Source organism: Chaetodon trifascialis, chromosome 4, assembly GCF_039877785.1.
Source record: "Chaetodon trifascialis isolate fChaTrf1 chromosome 4, fChaTrf1.hap1, whole genome shotgun sequence".
NCBI lineage: Eukaryota > Metazoa > Chordata > Actinopteri > Chaetodontiformes > Chaetodontidae > Chaetodon > Chaetodon trifascialis.
The window spans coordinates 7,350,791-7,374,763 of record NC_092059.1 but is presented as its reverse complement, the minus strand read 5'-3'; the positions used below and the strand labels follow the sequence as shown (position 1 = coordinate 7,374,763).

Below are 23,973 nucleotides of genomic sequence, written 5' to 3'. Positions count from 1 at the left end.
CTTTACAACAAACTATTTTACTAATTTCAAAGAGGAATTCAAACCACCTGAAAATCTCTGATAGATTTTAGGTTTCTCGGATACGTTTTGGACGTAAATTATGAATGCTGTCTTTCATTAGTCCTGTAGTTTCAGAGGTATTTATTGGGCTGCGTGAAGATTTTAATTACATGTGTGCAACAGGTGCACGCGGAGGCGGAAGGCACCGTGAAAAGGTTCAGGTCACATGTTGTAAACGCACGTGTGTCAGAATGAGCGGATTGTACCTGTGAACGAGGCAGTGGCTCGTGTCTGCGCGTCAGGACGCGTTTCATTTTTATTTCGAGTTAGTTTGGGTTTCTAAGAAAGTTAGGACAGTTTCTTCAGTGTGATTTAACAGGAATTCATCTCCCCCAAAAGTCTGTGAGTAAGTCGGATTGCGCGCGCGTCCCTCCTCCTCCCCTTGAGGAAGCTGAACGCACGCGCGGAGCGGATGCCGCGAGCGCACGGGCCGTACGCGGTGAGCTGTCTGTCTCTCTGTCAGTGAGCCTGCGCGGCTCGATGTGCGACAGCGGGAGCAGGAAGACAGACAGACAGATACCGTGGCTGAAGGTCGGCCTGGATGGCACCGAGCTCCCGCTGAGCGCGAGCAGAAGAGCACCCAAGTGGCGAGTCGGGGGGTGGGTGGGGGGGCTGTACGTGAAACTCAAAGAAGTCGGCATGGACGGCAAAGGCACGCTGAAGATGTTCACTAGGAAGAAACGGGAACTGATCAAGACGCCATCCATCTCGAAGAAGAGCCGAGCAGGAAGCCCCGGGCCGCAGAGCAGCGCCCAGTCTGTGAGTAGAGCATCACTTCTGGTTTCTGTGCGTGTGTGTGGTGTCAGATGACCTTCAGCTGGAGGGGACAGGCTGCAGAAAGGGCTCCGGACAAGGGGGTGATTGTGTGTATGTATGTATGTATGTGTGTGTGTGCTGTCACCGGATATAAGTTTGGTGGTAGGTCAGGTTGTGTTTGAGCGCCTTGTGGCTGCTGGCTGACAAACTGTAGCCTGCCTGTCTGAACCTCCTTGAAAACAGTCATTATGATGCAGTGTGACAGACAGACTGCTCACTGACTCATCTGGCCCTTGTGTTGGGTTTTTTCTTTTTCTTTTTTTAAAACCAGGAAAGCAGTGGCAGGCTGCAGTGTGTGTGTGAGTGAGTGAATGTGTGTGAACGCTCTTGCGAGATCAGTTTCAAGAGTTGTCTTGGGTCTCGTTAGAATGGGGACAGAGCTGTAAGGGGGGACGGAGCATGCTGAAGCGTGGAGGCAAAAGTAGCTACAACCCTTACTCCACCGGGGAGAGGGTAAAGAGAGGCAAGGACAGGCTGGACATCCTGCCCAACAAGCACAACGTATGGCTTAAGCAGGTATGTCGGAGTGTGAATGTCCTCCTGTGGCGACCGTCCACGGATGCTTTTCTGCTGCTTGTAAAATACTTGAGGGTCTGCTTCGTCAGGCCCTGAGATGCACCTTTTGTCTTTCCCTGCCTGTTTAGTAGGCAGACGAGAAAAGGTCGCCTCCACCTCTGTAAACACCTCTGTTCTTATTCCAAACAGTCAGTGGCATTTCTCTGATTCTGCGCTCGCTCGCTTTGCCACACCCGTCAGCAGCCTGGAGTCAGGAAGTGTTGCACAACGCTACACAGGATCTTGTGAAAGTCTTCATATGCGTGTTTACCAACAACAGGGCAGCTGTGGTCAAGGCCGCGAAGGCAAAGAGCAGCCACGCTGGCGCCCTCCTGCCGTTCAAGCTGCGATCACGTGATCGTCCTGACCTCCTCTCTCCCCCTGTCCTCTCTCAGCTGTCCATCCTGCAGGAGCAGCCCCGGAAAGATGCAGGCGACTCCCTCTCCTCTTCACCCTTGTCTTCCTCCTCCTCTTCGACTCTCACCCCGTCCTCTGCCGGGCACCAGGACCCCTCGCTGTCCTGCCCGGGCACCCCCAACCCCCAGCACGGCAAGCTGGCGGCGATGCAGGGGGTGGGCTGCCCGTCTCCCGTGGCCACCCTGAAGAGGCCGACCGCGCTGAGCAGACACGCCAGCGCCGCAGGTGTGTCAAAACATCTGTACCTGCTCATCACCTGTTAGGCTCAGATATGCTAGAACACACACAGGCCTGTGCGCCTTCAGTGCATATCCTAAACACCTTCTTCCCACCTGAGATTTAACAAGTATTAACTTCTCAAATTCACTTCAGCGTTAAAGGTAAGTTAGATTTTTAAAGCTTTGAGACGACTAAAGAACGAGTTCTGAACAGGTGGCAGTTCGAAGACTTTCTGTTACAGATGAAGCTTGAGTCAGCAGCCGGTTAGCTTAGCTTAGCTTAAAGACTGGAAACAGGGGGAAACAGCTAGCCTGGCCCTATCCAAAGGTAACAAAATCAACTGATCAGCACCTTTTAAAAACTCACCAACTTAACATGTTATATGTGGTTTAATTTGTCCAGAAAGCAAAGTGTAAATCAGCAGTTTTAAAGGGTTTTCAATGTGTCGCACTGTTTCTTGATTGGGCCTCCGGGAAGAAACAGTCCAACACATAAACCCCCATAAAACTGCAGCTTGTTGAACTTTATACAGTGATACTTTGATATAATAAAAGAAGAAATAAAATGTTAATTATTGAGCTTTAGAGGTTCTGATATTGCGATGTTGTTACCTTTGGACAGACTGAGGCTCCATGTTATATTTGCTTTGTGTGTGTGTGTGTGTGTGTGTGTGTGTGTGTGTGTGTGTGTGTGTGTGTATATATAGTTCTCTCTCTTTTCTTTCTTTCTAATTTTATTCTAATTCCATTCCTGTAAGGAGCACTGCAACTAAAACAATTTCCCCTCTGGGATTAATAAAGGATGTCTGATTCTGATTTCCAGTCCTTTTGCTAAGCTAAGCTAAAGCTGTAGCCTCGTACAGTATTAAATTGTTGGTGGTATCAATCTTGTCATCTAAATCTGCCCAAAAACAGAATAAATGTGTTTCCCAAAACGGCAAACTATTTAAGACATGAACAACAACTTTATTCTGTTCCTCTTCAGGATTCCCGCTCCAGTCGTGGGTGTTCACCAAAGGCCAGGGGAAGGGGGCTCTGACGCCCACTACTCCGTCCGAGGGTCCAGAGAGCACAGCCATTGAGGTGGAGGACATCCCGGCCCTGCTGAGGGACGTGGCGCGCTTCGCCGAGGCCGTGGAGAAGCTGAAGGATGTCGTGCTGGCTGAAGGTGAGCGCGCTGACAGATTAATCAGAAAATGAAGATGAGCTCTCCCGTCTGCGTCGGCAGCTGCTGTAGTTTCGCCAGTAGAAGTCGTGTTTGAGGACATGTGTCATGGGTGGAGTTGGGTTTGAACCTCTGGGAGTGGCACACAGCTAAAGATATGATTAATGCTTGTTTTCGCCACAGTGGAGACAAAACATGGCTCCCCCTGCGTGTGTGGACGGGTATGATTTCCATCCTCCGCCTGCTTTGACAGCATGTCATTGTGTCATTGCCGTGTGTTGTGTACATCTGCAACATGTCCGTTTGAACTGTTTGGCCTCTGCTCTTCCCCTTTGCGTCGCACGCTCCAGTCTATTTTGAAGAGGGGACGAGGTGTCCACAAAGGGTTTTTGTCAGTCTTACATTAGTCCTGTTCAGAGACGTGTGTGTTATATATGTGTGTGTGGGGGGGGGGAGGGCGGAGCCACCCTGCACAAGCAAGCCAACAAGTAGCTGTGAGCGTCGTCTCTCCAAATGAAGGGCTGCGTTTCCGCTGCGCCCACAGAGTCGACCGCACTCGTCTCCAGCAGGAAGCCGGCTTCTTGTTTACTGCAGCCTCTCGCACACACTCTTCCCCTCCTGCACGACGCAGCGAGGCTTAAAATGGCAGAACACCTGCGCTCTCCTCACGGAGTCGACGCCGCCGCTTCGGAGCCGATTCCTCCCGCTGAACAAACTGAATGTGACACAGAAGAGCAGGTGTCTTTGAAGCCGTTGAGGTGGAATCCTCCTGTTCGAAAAGGCTTTTTCAGAGTTCTGTTCAGATGGGACAGACGGAGCTTTGTAATCTGGCTGTCTTCCGCCACGTTCTCCACCCAGAGTGAGCTCTCTAAACAGGAAGCCATGATGGATAGCCCCTGACAGAAGGGCCTCGTCCACACTTCCTCCTCCCCTGATAGGCCGGCTGCACCGCCGTGACAGGACGCCTCCTCCTCTTAATCTGCGGCACAATCTGAGCTTTAGCCGCTTCTCCTCCCTGCTGCGCTCCAACGCACCACCTAATCTGGATCCTCTCGTGGCTGTTAGGTCCCGCTAAACATCAAACCATCGTGTTCTCATGAGCAGCACAAAGCAGATGTAGCACAGCACCAGAATTAGTGTCTGATCTTGCAAAACGATAGCAAAGACCACATCCTTTGTGGCACAGTGTTCAGGTCACTCCATTCTCACTGTCTGCTGCTGCTGCTGCTGCGACGCTCTGACACACATTTTCAGACAGACTGCGAAAGGACGGAGGACCGGCCGGCCGGCCTCTGACCTCCTCCCTGAGCGAGCTGCGTCCATTAGAAAAATGACACCCGGAGGTTGCAACATAAGACAGAAAAAGTGAACCAAAGCAGTCGGTGCATGTTGGAGGAAATGAGGCTGCAGATGTGTCACCAGTGACTTCAAAGCAGACGAGCTGACACTGCGAACCTCGACCCGACCCTGCATGACACTCATTATCGGCCATTATCACCGTCCTCGCTGTCTGCGCTCAGACTGTCTGTCTCCGTCCGCTGTGTCGGAAAACACAGAGTGGCAGAATTTTGGGCTCATTTGCTGTTTGGCGGAGATTAAGACGAGAAGATCGATGACAATCTCACATCTTTATGTTAAATACAAAGCTAGAGCCACTAGCTTATCTTAGCTTAGCTTAGCATAAAGACTGGAAAAAGAGGGAAACAGCTAGCTTGGCTCTGCCGAAACAAGCTGAAATGTAGCCGGCAGCCGTTTGAAGTGCACGTGTGTTGGATAAAACGTCCATAACCGGTGTCTTTTACTGCGCTCCTCTCCCCTCGTCCAACCGCCTCTTCCCCTCTCATCCAGGCAAAGAGAGCCAGCGGCCCGTGGCTCACGAGTGTTTGGGGGAGGTCCTGCGGGTGCTGCGTCAGGTCATCAACACCTACCCTCTGCTCAACACGGTGGAGATCCTCACCGCCGCCGGCAAGCTCATCTCCAAGGTCAAAGGTCAGTCGGCCGTGCAGAGAAACCATCAGCGTTGATGACATATGATTGAATCCCTCGGCGTGATCCTGAGCGCATGCGTGGTTGTGATCTTTCAGGTTTCCACTACGAGGCCTGTAACGAGGCGGATAAAATGGACTTTGAGAAGGCAATCGAAACCATCGCAGTTGCTTTTAGCAGCAAGTGAGTATCTGAGACACCTTCACGACACGTCTGATGGTCAAACTGCGACCTTTTAATCCTGAAGGGACCCTTACTGCTGGTTTCTGGTGCAGTTATTGCAACAGACAACAAAGTGTTCGAATCAGAGCAGTGTAGGCACCAGTAACGGTGTTAAAGCATTGTTACCTCTTTTTTTACAGAGAGAGGAATCAGGTAGTGTGTGTGCGTGCGTGTGCATGTGTGTGTGAAGTAGTCTGCTGTTGGGAATTGGAGAGAGAAGTGCAGCGATGGTGACACATTTGCATGAGACAGAGCCGAAAACAGGAAGTGGTTATGTTTCTTCTATCGTATGACACAAAACCAAAAGCTGAAAACGCTGTTTACTACCTGTCTGGTGCTTGAACAGATTGTTACAGATCGGGAGGTTTAGAAATCACGAGAACGTCCTCTTTGATTTGAGATGTTTAAGTGAGATTGAGACCGAACACATTCTGCAACTTTTCTTATTATTAAACCCTGAACGCATCACGTCAGTTTTTTTCCAAGATGTCTTCTACTTTTCCCGTAATTTAAAGTAAGATCTGGATGGCTTAAAGTGAGGTTAGTCGGTTTGGTCTGTAACTGAGGCACCGACAGTTTATCACATGCTCGTCTGTGTCATCTCAGGCTTCAGATATCTGTCAGAGCTCGAGGAGGAAGTGACTTGGCAGAGACAGTTGAGATGTGTATTTCCTCATTTTCTCCTGCACTCTTCCTCCGTTTGGCTCTTTTTCTGTCATGAACAGAAAAACAATCAAGATGGAGCCACTTTTTTTTTTCCTTTAGTTTAGCCTGTATTTCAGTCAACTGAATGAATCAAAACGAGTGATGAGGATGAGGAATATGTTGAAAAATGATCAAACCTGGCCGACAAAAATAACTCAAATTAAACCGAGGTAACACTTAATATTACAGTACACACATTCACCGTTAACTAGCTGCTTATTAGCATGCAGATTATCCTCTTACCGACTCTTTATTAGTCATTTTAAAGCACTTATGATTTATTCTAATGACCGTATTCTACAACTACTGGGCCATAAACTACCAGTTTTCCCCCAATAACATGTTAATTACTGCTTATTGATAGTAAATAAGGAAGTTGTTGTACATGAATTATGCTTTTAAAAACTCTAAACCCCAGAATAAGGTGTTAGTGTTTTAGAATGACTCATAAAGAGCTATCAGTAAACAGTATTCAGGAGGTTATTGAGGGAAAACTTTTAGTTAGTAGTAGAATATAATCAAATCAAATCAACTTTATTTATATGGCACTTTTCATACATTACAGTAACACAAAGTGCCTCACAGAGGGTAAAAACAAAAACAAAACAATACAAAACACTGAGAACCCAAAACCTCCCACCCCCCCCAAATATACACACAGATACACAATTACGTACACACTCACGCACATACATAGACATACGGACAGACATACATACCCACACACACAAACATACACACACCCACATACATACACTATCTGTCGCTGAGGAGACATGGCTGGGCACCGAAATCCGAGGTGAGGAAGAAGCTACCGTTGGGGGCCATGCACACCGAGAGGAATCATGGTCCATGACTGCGGGGGCGCTGACACAGGGACCACCCCAGCCCAGGCAGACAGGAGGCTACCCGGGCCAGGGCCATCCATGGAACAGCACCCCCATCGGTGAACCAGAATCAGTTCCCGGTGTGGTAGGCCCCCCAGGAGGAAACACTGGAAAATCGAAGGGCTAGAACAGTAAAATAAGATAAAAAGTATAGAAGCTAAAACTGAGGATAAAACAATAGAATGTATAAAATAGACCATAAATAATGACTAAAACAATTGAAATTAAACATTGAAATAACACAATAAAAATAAAAAATAAAAATGTATATAAAATGATAATAAAAAATGTAAGAATAGAAGTCAGCTTAAGAAATTATAAATAGTTAAATGAGTCAGTTAAAAGCCTGAGTAAAAAGATGGGTCTTGAGCCTCTTTTTAAATCAGAGAGAATAAAGCATTAATGAAAGTGCTTTGTAACGACTAATAAAGAACAATATGCTGCTAAAATGCACGCTGATAAGCAGCTAGTTAATAGTGAATATGTGAATCTTATTTCACGTATTTTATCACTTCCTGTGATTTCCTACGTGGCCTCCTTCCTCTTTTTCCCTTCATTTTTCTAATCTGCGGTGTGTTTTTCTGTCCTGACGTGGCGATTTAAAGGCGTTTGCTGTGTTTCTCCTCAGCGTGTCTGAGCTGCTGATGGGAGAGGTGGACAGCAGCACGCTGCTCTCCCTGCTGCCCACTGAGAAGAGCAGGGTGAGTGAACGTTGGTTATCGCGGCGCAGCAGACGTGTAAAATCTGTCATCACCGCACAAAGTTCCCCTCGCAGCGTTGCACTTGATGAGGACAAAAGTCCCTCTGTTGATGACGAGTCTTGATCTGTGTGTGTCAGTACTGAATCATGTTTGTGCTGTGCAGTCCATGGAGAACCTTTACGCTGCGACGGGCGACGGAGGAGCGTTCAGGAGCGACCTGCATGACGTGGGTAAGCTATTGCTCCTCCTGTCGTACTCCAGCGTTTGTGGCCCTGTTTCAGTCCCTCGCGGCTGCTGTTTGTGATACCTCTGCGCTTCCTGTCCTTCCATTCACCCTCATTTTGTTCATATGTTTGCGTACCTTGTGATCAGTTTACATTGGAAAGTCGTGTTCTGGTTCACCAGTGTGTTTCACAGCATGAGTGGCAGCTGCAGATGCAGAAAGACCGCTTTTAAAACGACAACCTCACGCTTTTCATCAAGATGAAGCACAGGATGTTGAGGATAATCGCTTCAGCTCTGGATGTTCACGCCTCGGCTGCAAACGTTTGTGCTGTCATGGCAGCGAGTCGTGTTTGTTCCTGCGTAGTGACCTGTGTTTGTGTGCTGACGTGCAGGCAGATTCGAGGAAGTGGATGTGATCCTCCAGCGCAGTGAGGGGGGGGTGGACTCCGCTCTACTCTACGCCAAAACCATCTCCAAGTACATGAAGGACCTGATGAGCTACGTGGAGAAGAGAACTTCACTGGGTCAGTGGTCTGTTAGTGGATTCATCAAGTTGGCAGTCAACAGAAAGATAATTACTGATTGTTATTTCTGCTTCTTGTTGACATTTTAAAGCTAAATGAGCTGTGAACCGCTGTAGAAAAGAATCTCTTCTTCTATTTTACAGAGGCCGAGTTCTCCAAAGGCATCCAGAGATTATACCAGTCCTGCAAACACAGCATAACCCATGTAAACCTCCTCCGAAGATCTCAGACACAGAATGTTCAAAACTGGGATGAACTTTCAGCTCATCCTTCTCTTTTTTGTTCGCTCCCTCCAGCCCCACATGCCCCTCTTCTCCATCTACTCCCTGGCTCTGGAGCAGGACCAGGAGCAGAGCGCGGGGCTGCAGCAGGCCAGCACCACCCTGCACAACCAGACCTTCATCCAGGTGAACTTCACTGACGCTTTGTGCAACATGAGCCGCTGCTGCAACATACGCTTTTGTTAATATACAGTGTTTTAACGCATTGTGTTTACCTGCGCATGTGTGTGTCTGTGCAGCCTCTGATGCAGCGTAAACAGGAGCATGAAAAGAGACGGAAGGAGATCAAGGAACACTGGTATCGAGCTAAAAGAAAACTGGTACGATGGCTTTGTTTGCATAGCCGACACACGCAGCCGTAGACTCTTTATTTGTCACTAACAGTAAGAACTGCTTCGTCTTTGTTAAGACGGAGTGTGAGGTGAACCTGCGGAAAGCCAAGCAAGCCTTCTTGGCCCGCTGCGAGGAATACGACAAGGCCAAAACGGCAGCCTGCCGAGCTGAGGAGGAAGGAGGAGGATCCACAGCGAAGTCTGTGGAGAAGAAGAAGCGAGTGGAGGAAGAGGCGCGCAACAAGGTTCTTATCATTAACTTAGTTTTAATGCCACGTCTGTTGTTTCACAGCTTTATCACTGACCGGCCACTTATCTATCGGTGGACTAATCTGACAGATCAAAACAGAAACAACAGAAACGCAGGAAGAGAACTGAACATTGAACTTTGTGTGTGCAGGCAGACGAGGCGGAGGCCACCTACCGGACGTGTATAGCAGACGCCACTGCTCAGCAGCTGGAGCTGGAGCACACAAAGGTCACAGTGCTGCGACAACTGCAAGACATCGTCAAACAGAGCGACCAGACCATCCGCTCGGTCAGAACTTCTCCTCAACTTTCCGTGCGCTCCGGCTCAGTTTTTAGCGATGACAGAAGGTGACAAAGGTCTTTCGCTCATCCTCTTTGGTGCGACTCTTCCTCCACCAGGCGACCATCTCGTACTACCAGCTCATGCACATGCAGACGGTTGCCTTGCCGGTCCACTACCAGACTCTGTGTGAGAGCAGTAAGCTGTATGACCCGGGCCAGCAGTACGCCGCCCACGTGCGAGACCTGCAGCTTCCAGAGCAGCCGAGTGTTTACTACAATTTCGAGAGCTACTGTCCCTCCAGTTCATCGGCACAGTAAGACCTTCGATCTCAGATATCTAAGTTTTTAACTGCAACCTTAAAGAGTTCAACATTTTGAGAAATACACTTATTTGCTCTCTTGCTGCGGTTTACATGAGAAGATTGATACCACTCCCACGTCTATGCTCTAAATATGAAGCTACAGCCGATTAGCTTAGCTTAGTTTGAGGTGGTGCCGAATCAGCCCCAGACTCCCTTAATAAAATCATAGTTTTGTGAGTTGTTGAGGTGGAGGGACCTTTTCTAAACTTTTTGAAACACTGTCTACGACAAAATCTTAATTTTCTATCTCTTCTTGTAAATTTGGCAAGTATAAAAGATTGAAATGTTTCCTTTTTCTGTATAAACAATATATGACTATGTCCTGGTGTGTTGCATTACTGCTGTGTAAATTCTGTCTTGTTAGCAGCCGATCAGCGGCACAGACGAGTGCAACACACACTGTCTCACACACACAGTTGTTTTCTTACTGGATATCCTTCAGTTCCCACCTGTATTATGCATCTTTTGCCACTTTCATGGCACAAAATAGAAGAATAATCTGTAATTAGAGGCGTGTCTCTTTAGTTTATGTTGGCTAAAAACAAATATCTGCATCAGGGTCATGTTGGGTGCTTTAGAGGTGCTGCTTGGCAGATTTTCTTACCTTGTGGACATACTAGCCAAAATGTTGAACTATTCCTTTTAATCGATTTTAGATAACAGTCTATAAATTGTTATATTGTTATAATTGTTACTATGAACTGCAGCCACGGCCACAGACCGAGGAATGACAGTTTCAACACAGAGCAGACGAGCCACACCGACAGTCCCGTCACCAGTGTGGACACAGCAGCTGGAGACAGCAGAGACACAGAGACTCAACGGAAGAGTAAGCAGTGCCCGCTGCCTCTGTAATGACTCAAGTGGCTTATGTCATGTTTTGATGGTTTCTAAGCAACCAATCTAAAATGACAGTTCGCTAATAGAGCCATTGTGCTGTTTAAAGGCATTATACTGACTGTTCCCATTTTTTTGTCCATTTGTCATCCTCAGGGCAGGGACACAAGTCATGGGGTTCAACAGTGAGCGATGACAGTGTTGTAGGAGAGGCAGCCCTAGAGTCTCCCAATGCCAGCACAAGTGAGTACGAACTTATACGAACAACTTCTTATTATTCGTATAACAGATTCGCAGAAACGCACAGCAGAATGCCTCATTCATGACGTACCATAAGAGAGACTTAAAGATGTGTGTAAATGTCTTTACATGTGATTGAGAACATGCTGAATCTATAAATATCAGGTGACATCAGCAAAATTGCTCGCACGTCATCCACTGGGACAATGTCGTCCAATGAGGATGCAGACGAGAAAGACGGGAATGTGACCTCATTTGAAACTCAAAGTAAGATTTACGGACTGTCCTCTGTTTACAATAACATGGTGAGAAAGGAAGCGCGTTGTGTTCTGGAGTGTGTCTGATGTGGGTCTTTGTCTTCAGATATCAACGGCATGGACCCTGATGTGGTGGTGTCCACCAGACCTTTCCGCAACATTGGCATGTCCAAAGCGGCCCTGACCCACCGGCTGAGGAAGCTACGGACTCCCTCCAAGTGCCGCGAGTGTGACAGCTACGTTTACTTCCAGGGGGCCGAGTGTGAGGAGGTGCGTCCCTCAAGGCTCCTATCCTGAGACGTCCTTCAGGATACGATCGCGAGGCTCTTGAAGCATCTCATTGCCCCTTCTTCTGTGTCCTCACAGTGTTTCCTGGCGTGTCACAAACGCTGTCTGGAGACTCTGGCCATCCAGTGTGGCCATAAGAAGCTGCAGGGCCGTCTGCAGCTGTTCGGCAGGGAGTTCTCTCAGGTGGCCAGCTGTGCCAGCGACGGCATCCCTTTCATCATCACCAAGTGCATCTCCGAGATCGAGAGACGGGCGCTCAGGATGAAGGTATGCTTTTATACCGAAAGGTCTGGACCTTTTAGAAGTACAATGCCGTGTGTGTGACAACTTGATGATCCTTATTTTGGATAAATGTCACTACACGAGCTCAGGAACACATTTGTTTTAAAGTTACTGGTAAACACAGCTCAATCACAGATGTTCGTCTTTATGTACGTTTCACACATCGTCCCAACCTTTCCAGAATCTGGCTTGTACTTACACCTGTCTGCTTCCTGCCTGCAGGGCATCTACAGGGTGAACGGGGTGAAGACTCGCGTGGAGAAGCTGTGTCAGGCCTTTGAGAACGGCAAGGAGCTGGTTGAGCTGTCGCAGTGTTCGCCACATGACATTAGCAACGTCCTCAAGCTTTACCTCAGACAGGTACGCATGCAAAGAGTGAAACAATATGCTGTGGAAGCAGCTAACGGGGATCTACACACCTGATCAAAGCATTCTTAGTATAATAAAGAATTGAAAAGTGCTGCATTATCATCAATATATTTGTTGGTATTTTTTTCCTAATATAACAGTTTAATAGTTAACTGATAAAAGTTTATTTGCGTCTAATTATCAGGATAGTGAAATAAAGATTTGCTCTGCAGTGATGTCTAAGGCTTTGTGTCCACGCTTAACTCAGCCCCTCTGACATCTTTTCCTGTATCGGCCGCCCTCAGCTGCCAGAGCCCATCATGCTGTTCCGCCTCTACAACAGTCTGATGGGTTTGGCCAAGGAGAGTCTGCAGAGCGAAGCAGAGACACCAGAGAGAGAGGAGGCCGAGTCCAACAGTAACTCTGCAGTGAGCAAGGGTCCGGAGCTGGTGGACCTGGGGCCTGACACCGACCCCGAGGTCCTGGTCCTGGTGGACAAGCTGAAGGAGTTTCTGAAGGAGCTGCCCAAGGCGAACATCGCCACGCTGCGCTACATCATCCGCCACCTCCGGAGGTCAGTATTTAAAAAAACAACAGACCAGGCTCTGTAACTGTATGAGGATCAGTCATTTAATCTTCATCCTTCCGCTGTCCTCCTCCTGCCAGGATCGCAGAGCTTGAGGAAGACAACAAGATGAGTCCCAGTAACTTGGGTATTGTGTTCGGTCCCTCCCTGATGCGACCCCGTCCGACCGGGGCCACGATATCCCTGTCCTCTCTGGTCGATTACCCCCACCAAGCCCGCATCGTGGAGGCCCTCATCGTCTTCTATACGTCCATCTTCCAGTCCAAAACCTCCCAGTCCCACAAAACCTGCCGCTCTGCTTCCACCCCCACTCAGCCGGTAGGACTATACATCGTATTGTATGCATGTATTTGGAACAAACAGTAGGTCTTAATGTTTCATAATACAAGTAGTACGGTTATGAATCGCAGTGTGTCAGACCCTGAAATATGATGCTGAGCCTTGTTGAGGCCTAATATTAAATTTACATACTGAGTTGCTTTGTGAGGTCACCTTTTGATGCCTCACCAGACGAGATGAAAACACCATGTCCTGTGTATCGGTTAATATGCGTAAAACTGATTCTGGCATCAGCAATTTTTGTTTTTAGGTGTTTGATTCATGATCAAAATTCCCATCAACCACTGCTGTGCTTTGTGTTTAGTGCTAATTAGCAAATGTCAACAGGCTAACATGCTAATCAAAGATGGTGAACATGTTGAGCAGTGTACCTGCTGACCATCAGCGTGTCATTGTTAGCATGCTGGCATTAGCATTAGCATTGACTCCTAATCTAGTTAGTAAACCTCATTCCAAAAGGTTGCTCAAATTTAGTAATATCCTTTGTACACTCATGTGTTCACAAAGTGGTGAACCTCGCTCCATCCTCGCTTGTGACTGAGCCTTTCCAGGATGCCCCTTTCATACCCAACCATGATACTCTCACCTGTCACCAATCAACCTGTTTACCTGTGGAATGATCCAAACAGGTGTTTTTGGAGCATTCCACATCTTTCCTAGTCTTTAGCTGCTCCTGTTCAAACTTGTTTGAAATGTGCATCAAATTCAGACTAAGCAGATATTCACAAAAATCAATTAAGCTGCTGAGGTCAGACTCTAAATATATTGTCTTTGTGCTGTTTTCAATTGAGTATATGTGAAAGGGGATTAGCAAGTTTTTTTTTGAATTGAGGTTGTGCTGATCCTAATACTTAAAACTACTATTTATAATTATAATACTGTCTGATTGTGAGACTTTGCAAGTTAAAAGTTTCTTTTAATACAAATATTTTTCTCGTTTGGCAAAAGCCTGTTTTACTCAAAGGAACGAAAGGTTGACTTTAAGAGAAGCTGCCAATATTTTATCAGCATGGACACAAAAACAGAAGCACTCAAATGTCAGCACATCCATTTCCTCATCCAGAGTTGTGACCTACACTCTCGGTTCATTTGAATGCAGCTCTTCCCTCCTCATTTGCATGTTTTGATACGTTTTTCATAACCAGCCCCAAAACCCAAGAACACTTCCACCTTTTTCTTTGACATCTCCTCATTTCCTCCCCCTCCTGGTGCAGGATAGTATTGCAGATGACAAGGTGGAGAGCCCCGCTGATGGAGAGGTGGATGGAGGCACAGAGGAGCAGAATAAACCGGAGTCTGACAAGACGGAGGAGGGATGTGGTAAGTTTTTATCATGCCCAGGTTGCCTAATACTGTTGAAAATGTAAATAAAATAACTTGATGAGTGTAAATGAAAAGAGGTTCGCTCACATTCATGTCGCTCCCATTGAGTTCATGGTGTTTTTAAATGAGGTGTTTACACACATCACTTCTACAAAAGCAATATCTCTAAAATTTGGCCTTAATGTTTAGCTGCAATTAGTTTTGTCCCACTGTGTTACCCCCGGCCTCTTTATCTCCATTCAGAAAGCTCTTTAGGCTCACTGGGGTCGAGCGAGCAGCTCCCAGACTCTGACTCGGAGCTGGACGAGAACTCCCGCAGGCTGGTGAAGCAGGAGAGCCAGGTGAGCACGGAGGACGACCAGCTGAGCTACAGAGACAGTCTGGACCTGTCCAGCCCGTCTGAGACCCCCGCCGACCCGCAACAAGAGGCAGATCCGGACCCCGACAACTCCGCAGAGGCAGAGCCGCCCGCGCTGCCGGACAGCGGGCCCCCAGACGACGATACGGGGGCAGAGCAGGAACTGAGCGCGTCTCTGGCCGAGCTCAATGTGAACCAGTCCAACAACAACCACCCCTGCCCCCCCTTATTAAGCCTGTCAGGGAATCCATTGGTGCATCTGTGTGGAAAGAAATTACCCCTGACCCGAAACCGGGACAGCGAGCCGGAGTTTGTCTGATATTATCTCTGTGTGAAGTCTGTTTCAGTTGAGACAGGAAGTCTTTTATCCAGCAAAACCTGAAACTCACAGGGTTGCTGTGTTGTGTACAAGATCAAATATAACCTGTGCAGCTGCAATGATCTCTCCTCTGCATGCTTGGTGCCATCTGATGCGATTATTTCACTCATTTCAGAGGTCTTGACTCAAATGATTAAAACTTTATTTTTGTGCCAGTTTGTATTTTAAGGTGTTTTTACTCATTGCTGTTTAAAGCTTAAGTGGGTAGCTAGTTCCATCAGTGGGGAGCAATGTGCAAAGTTTCCATGCAGATTCTCTTTAAAGTGCTGCTGGTTTTATTTCAGCACTAAAATTAAAAAAAAAAGTTAATTAGCAGTTTCTTATAAATGTTTCTTGTATTGCCTCTTTATGGATGTTTGGTCTATTTTAATAAACTTTTTATTTTAAATTAATTTTGTCTTGTTCATCATCTATTCTGTGTATTTTACAGGTTAAAGAAAAGACAAAAGGGGAACAGTCGCCTTAAAGTGAGCAGGAACAAAAAAACAAATGACGAGTGCCAACCGCTGATGATGATTAGGATGTATTCACTTCCCTGGTACTGGGGAGGGAAATAGAGGAAGAGTTTACTAAAGTGGGTGGGGTAATTATGCCATGTGAGGCACAGTAACCAGGTCACTTCTAAAAGCTTCAGTCTGCAGCAGCGACAGCATGGCTTTCAAGAGGAAGAAGAAGGTAAGCATCTAAAACCACTACAGCACGACGCAGATCCAATCAGACACTGAGGTGTGTTACATAAAGATTCTGTGAGCTAAATCAGCCTGACAATGTGATTACATTTTCAATTGTTTATTTTACAGAATTGGTAATTACAAGAAAAACAATTTAAACAGGTAAAAAAAAAAAAACAAGTAGACTCCTTGGATGAGTGATGAAAGCTGTGAGCTCTTGGGTTTCCTTCAATGGTGCTCCTAAATGTTGATCCAGAAGAACATCTTGAGTAAATCATAGGATCGCCTCAGCTTCAACCAAGACAGTGGTCTTTAACAACTAAAGTAACTGTACCAAGAGTGAGAAAAAGCTTAAAAAGCGACTGTGTGCAGAATAATCTAAGAGCTGAGTATGTCCATAACACACTGACCTGTCTGTCACTGCACCAGTCTGTATGTGATGTACCTCCCAGCTGTCTCACTCGGTCTGATGATCTTTACAACCTGGAAATTTGAAGAAAAAGCACATTTTTAGGCTGGACTCCGGCGCAGAGCCACACTGCTGACTGTCCTGCCTCACTGCCAGATATTTACATGACGTGCTGCAAACAGTTTTTGACCACAATGTTGCTTGTGTTTGAATATGAATACTGGTAAATTCAAAGGAAAGCTGCTATCACACATGACATGGAAATGATAACCTCTGTGTCTGTTAGGTCTTAGTTTATTATAACGTGCATCCTATCTAGTATTCTGGCCACCATTCCTATCAGTAGTGAAAGTACTGTGTTTACCAAGTTAATGCCAACAAGGCAAAAACACAATTTGACCTACACTGTAACGACCAGAATTATCATTTAAATGCCTTTAAAACATCATGTCTTCTAACAAGCAGCGGGTCCACACAGCTGTTTGAGTGATCACTCGCCTTTATGGAAAAGATGTTTATTAAACCCAAGATCAAATACAAGGCACCATGCAGCCGTTTAACGTGATCATGCCTCACCTGTCCTCTTTTCAAGCCGAAGTAGCGAGCCACGGGGTCCCCTGCCTGGATCCTCGGCAGCTGACTTTCCTTTAATTTACTGGGGTGAAAATGTTAAGGCCAGATAACAAACACATCTTTCCATCAGAATCTGTTTTACTGCTAAGTAGGTTACCATTTACTTAAACAATAAAGCTGCTTCTGAAGAGCTGAGTCTCATAAAGACACTAAATACAGCCTGACGGTGGCCTTTAGCTGAATCACAGTAAGTAATCTGAAGATGACCAAGTGCATTTTCTGTATCCTTAAATTCAATTTCTCCCAGCAGCGCAGTGTGTGTGAGGATACTATCTTGCCAGAAGTTCAGTCACCTCCTCTTTTGTCATAACAATGTGCTCTGGAACAAGCTGAAAGACAAAGATGTGATTCCATATTGAGACATCGTCCAGAGGATAGTTGTAAAATACGATGTCAAAGACATGTAAACACTGTGTACCTCGTGCTCTGTGATGTTAATAAGCAGCTCCTGTTGTAGAAACTGCTCCAATATGTACTTGGGCGCCATGTCAACTAGAGACTGTAAGGAGACATTTCCGAGAATATTTTCTTTTTACAAGAAAGCGGGATCCAAAACAGAAAGAAAGTGAAAATGACAAAAGAATTACAATAAGTAAATATGCAAAATACTTCTACAACGTAGCCGTTTACCTGTTTGGCTGATGGTGTCATGCCCATCTGAACAACAATGATGGCTCGTGTGATGTTCTCCTCCTGCATCCTCTGACAGTACATCTTAATCGTCTTGATTCCCACCTTGGGCTCCTCTGAAGAGTAAACAAAACATGCCTTTTGTTATATATAATATCACAAAGGTGCACAGCCATAGACTCAAAGCTCAGCATCTTTACTCACTATTATATCCCATACTCATCCTTAGTTCCTCTAGTTGCAGAGTTTTACACTGTGAGATATACATGCAGGGTTGTGCAGAGTTGCAGTCTAACAGCTACATAAACTGATAAAATAATCTTACAGTTTCGCTACATCCGCTACATATATCTATAAGCGAGCTGAGATAGATGACATGAGAAAACGAAGCTGTATTTCATCAAACAAAACCAAAATTCTAGCCACCTAGAATCTAATATTATGTATTAACCTACCAGGAAAGAAAACAAACATCTGGTCTGTGGGGTCATCATTGTGCGCCACCAGCACAGTGAGGTCTGTCCTTCTGGGGCGACCCTCGCTGGGCTTATCTCCAAACTGACTCTTGAACTCATCCAGCGTCTGGTCCAACTCGTCCTGTGTCACCAGGTAGCCTCTGTCATGGCACAGCTGGGGGTGTACAGGTGAGAGTCAGTGAGTGTATGAAGCAAACTCATGTGGACAAAGCGAACCAGAGCAGACAGAGCAGGGAGCTTTCCATTCCCAGCCTGTAACACATCTCTAAGAGCAATTAGAAGGCGATATAGAGGTATAGAGGAAAATAATTTCCATCGTTCATCGTTTCGCAAACTGAGACGAGTGCTTCCTGAAAGGCAGCCATCCTTCACAAATATTCACGGAAGCACGTAGCTTCTCGGGGCCGGCTGTTACTAAATGACAGTAACAAAACCTAGAGCCAGAAAAAATAACTTGTCTATAAATGGCCCACTTGCACTGACGACAAATTCAACAAACTCCCCTATTCTCCAACATCACAGAGCGAACCGCTTTTTAGCTAGGCTACATGCTAAGCTAGCAAGCAAAAAAATTAAAACTTAACGCACCTGCATAATGGTTTTGCGAATCTTCCATAGTCTGTATGTTTCCTCTTCATCATCCATATCTCCTCAGCTGTGCCACTCGCTACAGATGTGATAAAAATCTATATTTTTATTGATTGAAATAAACGTTATAACTTTCACTCCTGTGGTCAACGCGACGCACGCTCTCGTCTAACCGACGCAGTCTGATGACGTAGCAGTGATTGACGGCGTAGTTCCGGTCGTTTGGCACCGCCTCTCCGCTCTGCTCACTGTTTCACAACAAACTGCAGGGCGGAGTCACCCATTAACCATCGATCTGAAGAAATGTGGCCTGTCCTGGAACGAAAATGAAGCCGTTTTACGTTTTTTTGACATTTGGGGCGGTGGTGAGCGGCGGAGTGCTACTGGCGATGGTACTGTACTTTGTGTTGCCCGCGACGGTAACGTAAACCTCTATGGTCCTACTCTCATGATGTGTGGTGTGCGGGTGGTCCTGTGATTTTTTATTTTTTTTCGTTATCAGTGATGTCTGTAACAGTTGTCTGTCTGTGCATTCATAAAATCTTGCATATTTATTTTAATGAATGTTGTTAAAAGCTCTTTTGGTTACCGTCTGTGCCGGAAAATGATGCATTGTTCCACGTGGTTTTGCATAACACATCCGACAAAGCTGCGGGTTTTCTCACAGTAATAAACCTTTCTTTCCTGTCAGTCGATTATAAACACTACGCAGGCAGTGCACTTCAGTCTGTACCTGCTAATATTTGAGGGCGTTGGAAATTAGTCCAAAGTTTGTGGCACCGGATGTTTCTGCAGCTGCACTGCCCGTCTGGAATCAGCTGATAGACTAATCATTGTGGTGCATCAGGCTCAGTCATGCGAAGGTTTTATAACACGTGGTCATTTAAGCACTGCGTCACAGCTGAAATTTATGATATCAGTAATAAAAATGAATATGTGCCAACCAGCATCCCACTGCATCTCTTCCAAACTGTCAGTGGTATGAAAAGCATTGAAGTCAGTAAAAGTAACAATACCACACTATAGAAGTACTCCAGTAAACGTTTTGCATAAGCCACCATAATAGTACTTAGATGAAAGCAATGAAATATAAGCATCAAAATACTTAAAAGTAATAGTACTCATTAGGTTTTGAGGTTTGGAGTTTTTGATAATAAATAATTCAATCAGTAATTATGAATCATGTTTAATAATTTGCTATATAGATAAATATTGATAATCAAAGTGAGTAGGAACTTTATCTGAAAAGTAAATATAATAGAGGACAAATGTAAAGTACTCTAAAAATGGAAGTACTGGAGTGCAATACAAGTTCTTTAAAGTTGTACATAAGTACAGTATGGAGTAAATGTGCTCAGTTAGTTTCCACTATTCTGAGCTATTTCACCAAAAATGCAGTTATTACAGAATGAAGTCTGTATTACCTATAAAAATCCTTTCTTCTCCATAGTTGATAGTAAACCCAAGATATCTATCACTTCCCCTCTTAAAACGTACTTCATTTGTCATTTTCATCTATTTTTATCTACATTATTGTATAATTTGAATCATGCAGTAGAATATCTGTATATATTTTATGAAATAGGTCCTAATTTTTCTGTATTATATTACTAAACTTGCCAGAAAATAAAAAATTGGGAAATAATCTTTTAAGAATCAGATCAGTGTATTTCCATTCACTCTTGTTGTGTAATGCTTCGCCTGGTGGTTCCACTGGTTTTACCAGATTGTGATGTGGCAATCTGTGAAGGAGACGTTCATGGGCCGGTACAGGGTGCTGATTATTATTGTCAGATTATTTTTCTCTAATTCCTTGAAACACAGACTCTCTTGTTTTCCCAGATTACGACGGTTTTGCAGAGTGAACAGGTGTTTTGAGCTCAGCCTTTGTGACTTTTCTGTGCTGCAGATCATGCTGATTCACTGTCGTAGCTTTTGTTTTTCTTTCCAATATTAAGCTCATTACGTAAAGAGTTCGTGCTTTTCTTCACACCGTTGCCCTTTGCCTTGGCCACATGAAGCTTAATCCCCCATGGCCCAAATCTTTGCGTTTATAAAGAGTCAACTTTCCTCATGAGTTTGTGATAGTGTCGCGGACTGTGGACCACTGAACATGTGCATTTCTGATGTGGATATTAGTCAGCAGCAGAGAGGGACCTATCGAGGAGTCACAGCCTATCAGTTCTGTTAATGATCACCTGCTGTCTGTACATGAGGACACTGGGACGTGTGCTCTGTCAGTGAGTGGGACTGTGGTCTGACAGTGAGGGTGTAGCTGAAGCCACTCAGGGTTTGCAGATTTGATCGCGTCCTGCCTTCAGAGGACCTTACTGAAGGGCAGTCATGCGCCTGATAGGGTCCGCTGTCCTTTTCTCTGTGCTGCTGCAGGCCATGGTAAGAAAAAATGAGATCAGGATTGAAAAACTGGTTTACGTTGCAATGCTGGAACTCACCTTTTAGCAGCGTCAGAGTTAGTTGAACTGAGTTGATCATAGATAACAGGAAAAGTGATGTGTTCTTTGTTTTATTTTCATTTGTTCTATGTTTGATGTAATTAGTATGTGTGTTTTTTATTATTTCCATACATTAGAGATTACAGTGTATCGGTGCTGTATGTGCCGTTGTCTAATATTCACGAAGCAGGATAAAAGTGCATTTTGAAAGTAAGCTCCCGTCACTCAGGTCTTTTTTCTTTACTCCTCTTTCCTCCTAACAGTCGTCTCCGTTAGAGGACTGGCAGACGGCCACGTCCATTTATAACTTCTCAGCCACAGATATTGATGGAAATGTGGTTTCCTTAGAAAAATACAGGTAACTCTATCTGTGATGTATTCTCTGCCCAAATCTGATGCAGGATCCCATCACAAGCCTGCTGTAGCGTCATTACATTATATATGTGTGTCTTTGTGTTTTCAGGGGGGATGTTGTCATCATCACCAACGTTGCCTCTAAGTGAGGTAAAACCCCAGTAAACTACTCTCAGTTTGCACAAATGCACGCCAAGTACGTTGAGAGAGGTTTACGCATCCTCGCCTTCCCTTCTAACCAGTTTGGGAACCAGGTACGTAACATATGAGTGTTTTATCAGAGCAGCACGTTCGAACAGGTCGAGGATTGTGATCTGGATCACATCAGTGGTTGATTGATGAACAGTGCTGATCGCTCATGTCTCTCTACTTGTTTTACTTTGAAGGAGCCCGGCAATGAAACGCAGATCAAGCGGTTTGCCGAATCCTACAACGCTCAGTTTGACATGTTCAGTAAGATCGACGTGAACGGGGCCGACGCTCATCCTCTGTGGAAGTGGCTGAAGGAGCAGCCCAATGGGAAAGGCTTCATGGGAAAGTAAGTGGCTAAGTCCAGCAGGCATATTGCTATAATGATGACTTGATGTATTGAATCTAAATCAGCTGTTGAGCATCATCGTGTTTGCTCTGCGATTATTTTCTGACGTGTTTTGTTCTCATTCCTGCAGTAGCATCAAGTGGAATTTCACAAAGGTAAATATTTTTATCATATTCATTGTATTGGTGGAATCACCAGAGTTGATGAAGCTGATGACTCATCATCATCTCTTGTATTATAGTGGATCAAAGCTCAGCAGGAGCCTTCTCTCTGTTTACTCTTATATCACAGAACAGCACCATATTTGAGGGTATAGAAAGAGAATTGAAAGAAGCCTCTGAATGCTTTTCAAAAAGTCTTTTATTCTAGAAGTAAAACAGAAAATAAGTCTTGTGCATCGATTTCATGTTAAAAGTATTTCCGTTTTCTCTTTTTCCTCTTTCTCTCTAGTTTCTGATCAACAGAGAGGGTCAGGTGGTGAAGAGATATGGACCCCTGGATGATCCAAGTGTATGTACAAACGCCTTACTTTGCCACAGATGCTTAAGTGTGTAGCTTGGCTTTAACACACTTTGTAAAACATGTCTACAGCCCATAATTCACAGAAACAGTGCAATGTAACTGCCCATACTGTGTGTATGATGTCCACTGACGCCAGCTTCTACTCTCGCTTTCTCCCCAGGTGGTGGAGAAAGATCTTCCTCAATACTTGTAAACAACTAATGGATGATTGATGCCTCACTTACTGATACTCTGTCCACCTTATTTCCATCACCCATTTATCTCCTTGCTCTGCCTCTCCAAGCACCGGTGGATATAGTTTGGGTCCACCCCAGACCAGTGACGGTCTGCTCATAAACCCGCATGGCGGACAGAGCAGACCTGATGTGAAATGGCGTGCAAACCTCCTGGGCGTACCGAGCTTACATTCATCTGGTTGTCTGGAGAGAAGGAGGAAGGATCCTTAAATGAAACTTGATAAGTAGATGAACATGTGGCATTATTTTCGTACTAAGATGTTGTTCTAATGATACTCCTGTCTGTGATGTTTATTGTCTGACAATAAAACTTTTTTTTGTGCGCGGTGATTAATCATTTTATATAATGGAAATGTGTGTGTGTGTGTGTGTGTGTGTGTGTGTGTGTGTGTGTGTGTGTGTGTGTGTGTGTGTGTGTGTGTGTGTGTGTGTGTGTGTGTGTGTGTGTGTGTGTGAGAAAACCTTTCATGAGTGAACACCAGTGCTCAAAGTGAAACTGTGGTTTGTTCTTCTGGGTAGAAAAATGTAAATGTCACAGACTTACTGTTTGGACACTGGATTCACGGTACATTAATTCAATATTTTAGCTGACAGGCACAGTTGTGATTCATAGATATCATATTTGTGCATTAACATGCTTGTAGAGAGATGTAGAGGTCACCAGATGATTAAAAACACAGGAAATGTAAAAAATATTATGAACAAAAATCTTATTTTCTGGACTAATACTTCAAATTAAACAATGTGAGAGGGGAAAATCACTCTTTTAATGGCCTGCTCTCAGCTCATGGACATGTCATATGGGCTCAAAAGAAGGTTTTGTATTAAGGGATCATGTAAAATAAAGGCTGGGATGTCATCTGGACTTCATTAGACTGAACTCATGCTATGAAGAAGCAGTATGAAGCCATAAAATGACGTGTTAAAAATAAAGATGCATTTCAATAATTCTATATTGAGCTATTATGTAAGTATGGCAAGTTTAACCTAGATACATATAATGGCTGAAGGAAACAGTTTAGTGGTTGGTATTGTTAAGATACTATGATAATGGACATTACTCATTAATCTGGTAGTATGAATGAGCCTATGGACAGCACACTGTCAGCAAAAGAAACCAATCATATTAGTGTTAATAGGACGTGAGTAAAGGGGAAAAACCTCTTATTTGTAGCTAATCGTATTTTGATTCGTCAATTTATTCAGTTTATGTTAAAAGTTTTTGGAGCAAAAATCAAG

At 45.0% G+C, this 23,973-nt stretch overlaps 3 protein-coding genes across 7 annotated transcripts; 2 read left to right on the top strand and 1 right to left on the bottom strand.

Annotated features, from left to right (window-relative positions):
* Positions 1 to 538: 538 nt before the first annotated feature.
* Positions 539 to 15,616, top strand: arhgap45b (Rho GTPase activating protein 45b). Of its 2 annotated transcripts, none has more exons than XM_070960326.1 (24): positions 539 to 819; positions 1,827 to 2,073; positions 3,052 to 3,234; positions 5,080 to 5,220; positions 5,316 to 5,400; positions 7,660 to 7,732; positions 7,896 to 7,962; positions 8,350 to 8,481; positions 8,625 to 8,686; positions 8,778 to 8,888; positions 9,002 to 9,082; positions 9,172 to 9,339; positions 9,495 to 9,632; positions 9,743 to 9,939; positions 10,695 to 10,816; positions 10,981 to 11,067; positions 11,230 to 11,331; positions 11,428 to 11,591; positions 11,688 to 11,876; positions 12,114 to 12,251; positions 12,545 to 12,813; positions 12,906 to 13,143; positions 14,379 to 14,484; positions 14,731 to 15,616. In XM_070960326.1, exons 1-24 carry the CDS (start codon positions 541 to 543, stop codon positions 15,162 to 15,164), a joined length of 3,813 nt encoding a protein of 1,270 aa, XP_070816427.1. In that variant the 5' UTR covers positions 539 to 540; the 3' UTR covers positions 15,165 to 15,616. The 2 variants fall into 2 exon arrangements, with proteins under 2 accessions (XP_070816427.1, XP_070816428.1); XM_070960327.1 differs by lacking the exon at positions 539 to 819 and adding an exon at positions 1,196 to 1,392.
* Positions 15,617 to 15,997: 381 nt separating this feature from the next.
* polr2eb (RNA polymerase II, I and III subunit E, b) lies at positions 15,998 to 18,823 on the bottom strand. 2 transcript variants are annotated; one of them, XM_070960329.1, is made up of 8 exons: positions 18,632 to 18,823; positions 18,023 to 18,197; positions 17,568 to 17,683; positions 17,356 to 17,436; positions 17,208 to 17,266; positions 16,881 to 16,959; positions 16,306 to 16,378; positions 15,998 to 16,159 (listed from the first exon to the last, which is right to left on the bottom strand). In XM_070960329.1, exons 1-7 carry the CDS (start codon positions 18,686 to 18,688, stop codon positions 16,313 to 16,315), a joined length of 633 nt encoding a protein of 210 aa, XP_070816430.1. In that variant the 5' UTR covers positions 18,689 to 18,823; the 3' UTR covers positions 15,998 to 16,159; positions 16,306 to 16,312. The 2 variants fall into 2 exon arrangements, with proteins under 2 accessions (XP_070816430.1, XP_070816429.1); XM_070960328.1 differs by having other exon boundaries at positions 15,998 to 16,135; positions 18,632 to 18,815.
* A 60-nt stretch (positions 18,824 to 18,883) lies between these two features.
* gpx4a (glutathione peroxidase 4a) lies at positions 18,884 to 23,677 on the top strand. Of its 3 annotated transcripts, none has more exons than XM_070960330.1 (7): positions 18,884 to 19,050; positions 21,348 to 21,442; positions 21,548 to 21,692; positions 21,825 to 21,976; positions 22,107 to 22,131; positions 22,427 to 22,486; positions 22,659 to 23,677. In XM_070960330.1, the coding sequence occupies exons 1-7, from the start codon at positions 18,958 to 18,960 to the stop codon at positions 22,689 to 22,691; spliced, it is 603 nt and encodes a 200-aa protein (XP_070816431.1). In that variant the 5' UTR covers positions 18,884 to 18,957; the 3' UTR covers positions 22,692 to 23,677. The 3 variants fall into 3 exon arrangements, with proteins under 3 accessions (XP_070816431.1, XP_070816432.1, XP_070816433.1); XM_070960331.1 differs by having other exon boundaries at positions 18,897 to 19,023; positions 22,659 to 23,598; XM_070960332.1 differs by lacking the exon at positions 18,884 to 19,050 and adding an exon at positions 20,863 to 21,025 and having other exon boundaries at positions 22,659 to 23,057.
* Positions 23,678 to 23,973: the final 296 nt, after the last annotated feature.

Coding starts and splice junctions, on each gene's coding strand:
- arhgap45b (XM_070960326.1), top strand. CDS start 541: ATGTGCGACAGCGGGAGCAGGAAGACAGACAGACAGATACCGTGGCTG. Junction 9,633..9,742: donor GCGACCAGACCATCCGCTCG/GTCAGAACTTCT, acceptor TTCCTCCACCAG/GCGACCATCTCGTACTACCA. Junction 11,332..11,427: donor GACCTCATTTGAAACTCAAA/GTAAGATTTACG, acceptor CTTTGTCTTCAG/ATATCAACGGCATGGACCCT.
- polr2eb (XM_070960329.1), bottom strand. CDS start 18,688: ATGGATGATGAAGAGGAAACATACAGACTATGGAAGATTCGCAAAACC. Junction 17,267..17,355: donor TTAACATCACAGAGCACGAG/GTACACAGTGTT, acceptor TTTGTCTTTCAG/CTTGTTCCAGAGCACATTGT. Junction 16,960..17,207: donor ACTGAACTTCTGGCAAGATA/GTATCCTCACAC, acceptor TTTTCACCCCAG/TAAATTAAAGGAAAGTCAGC.